This window comes from Morone saxatilis, unplaced genomic scaffold, assembly GCF_004916995.1.
Source record: "Morone saxatilis isolate NCDOM2014 unplaced genomic scaffold, NCSU_SB_2.0 Contig12, whole genome shotgun sequence".
Taxonomy (NCBI): Eukaryota; Metazoa; Chordata; class Actinopteri; family Moronidae; genus Morone; species Morone saxatilis.
In genome coordinates, this window is record NW_023339674.1 from 9,462,630 (window position 1) to 9,469,661 (window position 7,032).

Genomic DNA, 7,032 nt, shown 5'->3' on the forward strand with positions numbered 1-7,032 from the left:
TTTTTTTTTTTTTTTATATTTATTCGCTGACTCTGTGCTTGTGCTGCGTTCAGGTGCTCTTGTAGATTCGCAGTATTCTTCAGACTCTTGGTTTTCCTTCCCTTTTCTGCTTCCTCTATACACATGACTTAAACCACAACATCTTTTTATAACGCATATCCAAATTCTAGGTTATAAACAAACCTCATATTTAATCTAAAACACACACTTGTAACATTTTTTTTATTTTGAATTTAACCATCTGATTCATAATTTAATACAACTATCCTACTGCTGTGTTTATCATTACAGTTTATAACGATGGACAAAGTAAAGAAAGTTGTTGAACCCTTTCTGTTGCGGAATAAAAGTTGTTTTCTGATTCAGATGTGTCATTATTTGAGCTCAAGAAGCTCTAAATCCCGAGCTGTACGTCGGCACCTGAAGGCAACAGGTTGCATACGTCGTGATGAACCTTCCAGACCTGCTCAATCAAACGTCAATAAAACGATCCAAGAAAGGACAGACAGTTCAATTTATTTAAAAATCTCATTAGTTTACATCATCTAAAGTAACTTTACACGTTCGAGCAGAAACACAGACATAAAAACTTATTCAGTGTTGTTTGTCAGTGTTTTTTTCTGCTGATTCTTTACTGCAAATCAGATATTTATGCATCTAATTTCATCAGCGATCACAACTTCATCACCTGAGGAACTATTGGTGAAACCAGCTGCTGTAGTGTAGTTTGAAGAAATTACATCCTTTATAGAAAAAAAACACTGAGTTGGTCTTTAAACATTATGCAACAATTTCTACTTGCTCATTAATAAAAATAAAAGGTGTAATAATTAATTCAATGTTGATGATTCACTGTATATGCAACAATTAAAGACGGAAAATTAGGTACATGGAGTGTGTATCTAAGGCAACAATTTACCAGTCTTTTCACAGTGTCATTGTATCTCACCATCTCACCATAAAAATCATCCCTGTTTGAACTTATTGTTCATTGACTGAACAGGTAGAGGCACCACAGACCACTTTGCATACAAACAAAACAAGCATGCAAGGAGTCCTGTGCTCCTCAGGCAAAAGAGTTGTCGTCCCAGACAAAGTTGTTGGTTTTAGGAGCTCTCAGAGACTAAAAAGTAGGAGATATTATAAGCTAAAGACAATTTACCTGAGGATCTGCCTCCAATCATTAATCATAACATCATTAGGAGGTTTATTCTGCTTTCTAAAAACTGACACACTGCACTAAAACAGCATGTAAATACTTTTATCTGCATTTAACAACACATGAATTAAAAATATATATTTCACATTTGTGTGATTGTGACACTGCTGCAGTAAGAGCGTAGTACAAGAACATTTAATTGATTGATTTCATCTTCAAATCTGACCTCAAACTGTGTGATAACGGATGAAAACGTCCAAATATCATTAAAAAATCAGAAGGAATTAAAGATGTTTTGCCACTTTTTCAGGAAGCTTTCAGTCACATCTCATTAAGCACTTGGATGATCGGCTACAAAATGAATCTCCACAGAGATTTAACATCCTTTCACTCAGCATTTTCCACTAATAAACGTCACTCACTCAGTCATCAAAGCATCTAATCTGTTCCTTGCTGTGAGGTGAAGACTATGTGCCGTCTGTCTGGTAGCTGTCGCCGGCGTTCATCTGCATCAAACCAATCACAGACGAGACGGTGCCCATCAGCCCCACCAGCCAGTTGGGGAATCGTCCTGCCCACAGGAAGCCGGGCGGCATCCAATGAACGGCATTACTGAGGTCGGCCATGCTGCTGAGGACGGAGAGAAGCTCCCCTCGCATCTGTCTGCGGAGCTGAGAGCGACTGCAGGAAGAAAACACATTTAAATCAGGATGAGTACGTTTCCACCAGAGAACGACGTCTCACAGTGCAGATACAAACAGATACCTGCTGCCACCTCTGTCCTTCTTCAGCTTCTTCTTCAGGAGCAGCAGAACTCGGAGGGATCTGAAGAGCAAAAGATTCAACTCAGACAGACTTTTCTGTATCTGTATATATGTACATATATTTTATTTTCCATACTAATAAAGCCCCTTTGAATGGAATTGAATTGCTTCAGAAGTTATTCTGTTAAGTTTTTAATCAGCATTTAATGTACTTAAAAGGATAAGGCTCGAATTATTCTATATCTTTCTTAATGTCAACAAATCCCACAAAAAAAAACAAACAACAACAACGTGTTTGTCCATCTTTCAACATCCCAGTTTACTTTTCCTCACAGTGACACTCAACCCCAAGCCCACTGGTTCCTACTGAAGACACAAACATATAGTTTCATCCTTAAAGGATAACGTTGACATAAATGTTTGTCCCCACGGGAATATTGTCACATCTCACTCTGTGAATTAGGGTTTATTTAAGACTAAGAAAGTCGGTTTTGATGTGTTTTATATTATTTCTGTGATGATATATATATATATATAACTTTTAAAGATTTAAAGAAGGCTCAGTAATTTTCTCACTGTAGTTTTTAGCAATAGTGACTCCAACAGAATGTGTGTATATCTTGGGGACTATTTTCAGCTGCGGATGAATATACACTTTGTGCTCTGGTGAGTTTTTACATCAGCAGGTTGGTGTATGTGTGACTGACTGAAAATAAACAACAGTATGTGTTCACGGTAATAAAGGAACATGTCACCCAGCAACCGAAGCTCTGCGGCACAGAGGAATATAAAGGTATATTACACTTTATCTACACAGGAAATACCTGTTAGAAGGATCAACTCATTGTTTGTTTTATAATTTTCCAGCCTTATATTCAGTGTGCTAATTAATGACTTCTGTACACAATATTTATATAACTGGCATTTGTCGTGTTGTGATACTCAATCAGTTGATTTGATACAAAGCAGTTTTTCCTTCCCACTGTGCTTGCTCCTGGTAGAACTGTTGGGTCTCTGTAGATCATTTTATAAGGAGTACGGTCTATAAATGCTCTATATGAGTGTCCTGACATCATTTTTGTTATGATTTGGCGTGATACAAATAGAGAAGATCTCCAACCTGAGTATTCCCAGCAGCAGCGAGGTTCCCCACAGCATTGTACTGAATAGCCACCACTTATCAGACTTCACTTTGATGAGCTCGGCGTCGGCAGCCCACGCGATGTGTTCACAGGGGTAGTACAGCTGGTCGGCCACGTTGGTCAGCACCGATATCCAGCGCACACCTGCGTCCTCCTCCTGTGAACGACATGCAAAACTGTGTATTTATGCACCACACCACCCTGTCGTTTAGTTAGTATGTAACGATTTGACAAGAATTATTTTGTTATTTTCTATGTTTACTGTGAGTTTTAACAAACACAACCACTGTCAGAGCTTCATGGGACCTGCAGCTGTTGAGTAATGACAAAAAAATGTAGGGTTCAAGTTCTACTTTCCAAAACAATAAGTGGCCTCATTACAGAAGAATTTCCTGACTGCTTGTCCTAATTTAATTTAAATGTCAAAGATCTTCCTATTACCAAAGTATTCCCCAGAACGACAAACCAAGAATGAAACGACAGAATTGCAATCTACAACTACACTGCTAGATGCCACAGTGGGGCAGTTATTTTGAATTCAGAATAAGGTCTATGACATCCTAACTTAGGTTTCCTAACTTTTTTCATTTAAGATGGTTCTGTAATAGCTAAATTCCTCTCTTTTTCCTAAATGCAGTAAGGAAACATGTTTCTGTAACACCAAGAATTCTAAATTATCATCCTAAACTGAGATAATTTCATACTAGGAAGATGACACCACCCTTGGTCAATCATGTTTCACCCCCCCTTAAACTGAGATGATAAGACCCGAGAGGAGAAGAAGGACGGAGGAGAGTGTGGTCTGTGTGGCTTCAACCCGGCTCCCATCCCAATAGCTGTCGGGGAGTAAGACAACATGGACAGACATCAGAACAGCCTCCAAGCACGTCCGGCAGTGGCTGAGCTGAGCAGAAAACAGCAGCAGACTTTTCCCGAGCCGGTTGGGATGAAACCTCCGCGTCCTTGCCGACCGGAAGAGAGCCTCCAACCAGCTGAGAGGCCATAACAGTACCCCTGATCTGAAAGAGGAGTGAACACCAGGAAGATCTTAGAAGTATGGAGTCAAAGAGAATTACTTTCAAGGATGTAGAAAGATTGGACAATTACCTTACCTTATTTTAAATGCTTATTCTGTTCAATGTGGGTGTTAACTTTCTGATTCCCTGTAAATTGAATTAAAACAAAACACATTTTACTATTTTTATGGTCCCTAGTTTTTTGAAATCCATCCTGTTATGAAATGGTTTCTCCGTTGTGACTTATATCTTTTTAATGTTAATAGATCATTTATGAATGCTTATAGAGGAATTATAAGAAAGTTTCAGCTGCCAGGTTATGAACAGCTTTTATTCATAAGTCATTATTGATTAATAGCTCATTATGTTTCTAAGTTACATTGTTTTGGTAGAAAAACATAAGAATATATTAATATCTAAAACAGATTACTAGGATGTAAAAAAAAAAAAAAAAAGGAGCAAATCGCTCCACAGTTAAAAAGCAGAAACCAGTTTAACATTTTTTGGCATTGAAAAAATAATTTATTATGAAAATATATATATCTGATTCATATCCTCCCAGAACCTATTGACCCCTATTGATTTAACAATAGTAGTATTTTCAACATCATCCTAAAATCATGTCAATACGAAAGGATTATAACATAAATAAAAAAGGAACGATTTTCTGCAGCCAATGTTGTAATGTATTATTTAGCACTTTAGTGCCAGCTTTCTAATAAGGGCCACCAGTTCTTAGGGGATTTAAGGAGTACTTAAAGGTTTTTAATGGTTAATCAATTAATTCCATATGTTGACAACCCACGTTGAATCTATCATGGAACTAAGCACGAGTACTGTACAACTTATCTCTTCCCTGTATATGCTCCAGCAGTCCGGACCAGAGCCTCCACAGACTGCTGCATGTCTGTCTGTCTGTCTGTCTGTCTGTCTGTCTGTCTGTCTGTCTCTGATCAGACACAACCCTGTACGACCAATAAATACAGATCTATAAACATCTCCAGTGTTAACTGTTATTCTGGACCACTTCTCTCAGCTGGACTTTGAACCAGGAACTACCTCAAACAGACTCAGTTAGACGATCACAGATTCAATCGAACTTCTTCTTCTTTCTCTTCTTCTGTTTTTGCTGCCCTCTTCAGGTTGGGCAATATCATTTCATCCTCTACAACAGTGGATGGTGTATTTATTTGAATAAATGCAGTAAAAGTATGATAGATAATAGGGCTTGCTGATTTTCTAGAATATAAACAATACAGATAATTTCTTTAAAAATCAGAATCAGAAATAATTTATTGATCCCCGGGGATTGTGCTCTCACAATGTTAAAGAATAGAAATACTAAGTATATTACAATATTTAACACAATATAAATATAAATGTATATAAAGGCCTACATATAAGTAAAAGTAAAAATAAAAAATAGAAATATAATAAGAGCCTCAGTATGTACCTTATAATATAATATATACAATATATGACATTAGAGACTAAAGTAAATGTATACTACAGTATGTGACCGACTAATAGTAGTGAGTTTTAAAGATTGTAGTATTACAGAAGTTATAAATTATTACCAAGAATTACTGAATAAGCCAGTGTATTGCACCCTAATTAGATTACTGCACATTAACCACCTTCTGGTTCTGATTTTTAAAGAAATTATCTACATTGTTTATATTTTAGAAAATCAGCAAGCACTATTATCTATCATACTTTTACTGCATTTATTGAAATACATACATCAGCCAGTATTGTAGAGATAGATGTGATGTTTTTTGTTTTTTTTTAACCATAGCCCATTCAACCTGACCTTGACCTGAATTTGATTTTGACACCTCGGACAGCAGTATTAGGGGAATGCCTGGGTGCATTGAGGGGAAAAAATTAGTCATTTTTGTCTCCAAAGCCCTGCAAAAAGAAGAAACAACCTGGTGCATTCGAGGGTCACATTAGAGATCATAAGTCTGATACAACAGTTGTAAACCACAACCACTCGCATCTCTCTGGAAACGTCATCTTTAAAGATAAGAACTCTCTATGAATTTAAAGAGGATGTATACTGTGGATATGCATGAACATACGAAGCAGCTGTACATATTACGTAATATGGAGAAATATATTTATGTGTGCAGTCATTTTCTCGCTATGCTAATTATGCTATGCCAATTTTAGTTACATATTTATCCCAAGTGTTTTTTCTTTTCCTGCTGTTTACTTATATTTTACTATTTGAATATTCACTGTTTCCGCAAAGACGCACACTACTCTGCCTCTGATTGGCTAGTGTTCGTTGCCTTAACCATAGAACGTTAAATACGGTTAGAAAAAACATGACCAATCAGAGGCAGAGTTGGGGCAGAATTAGTGAGTAAGAACATTCTACCACCAGCAGTTGGCTACAGTTGAACATTCTATTGCTATAGCAACCGCTGCTGGCAGTTCCGTAACAGTTAGCGCTTAACTGACACTGTTACATCCACCATTTTGTGACCAAATAAATACTGAGAGTCACTCCCCAGATGCCATTGTTGGAGCATTATCTGTACGTAAGCTGTTTCGATTTGTGATTTAGTAGAATTTAGTTTCTCTGTCATCAACTTGCTGCTAACCATGCTAGTCACTAGCAGTCTGAGGCTAATGTTCTGATAATAAAAGGCATTGTTTCTCATCCTGGGGCCCGGAGACTCCCAGGGGTCTTTGAGGCTTTCCCAAGAAAAATGGAGAATATTTTAATTTCACTGTTATTTCTGTAGGAGTAAACAAGTGTTTAGCCTGTGTTATTTGTTTAGGCTCTTGATTATTATCATTTCCGGTTGATGGCACAGGAGTTTGCTTTTACCTTATTTAGCTGTTCACATGGAGGAACTGAGACAAAGAGGATGAGAACAATATTTTATGTTGACCTTTTTCTTTTTTGTTTAATAAACTTTATAAAACCGATCTGGACT

At 37.1% G+C, this 7,032-nt stretch overlaps 1 protein-coding gene across 1 annotated transcript; it reads right to left on the reverse strand.

Annotated features, from left to right (window-relative positions):
• Positions 1-1,282: 1,282 nt before the first annotated feature.
• Positions 1,283-5,138, reverse strand: pex11g (peroxisomal biogenesis factor 11 gamma). The gene is given in 6 exon segments (XM_035654142.1): positions 1,283-1,840; positions 1,925-1,984; positions 3,044-3,222; positions 3,883-4,008; positions 4,010-4,084; positions 4,924-5,138. Coding segments are annotated over 6 exon segments (717 nt in total). The 5' UTR covers positions 4,987-5,138; the 3' UTR covers positions 1,283-1,626.
• Positions 5,139-7,032: the final 1,894 nt, after the last annotated feature.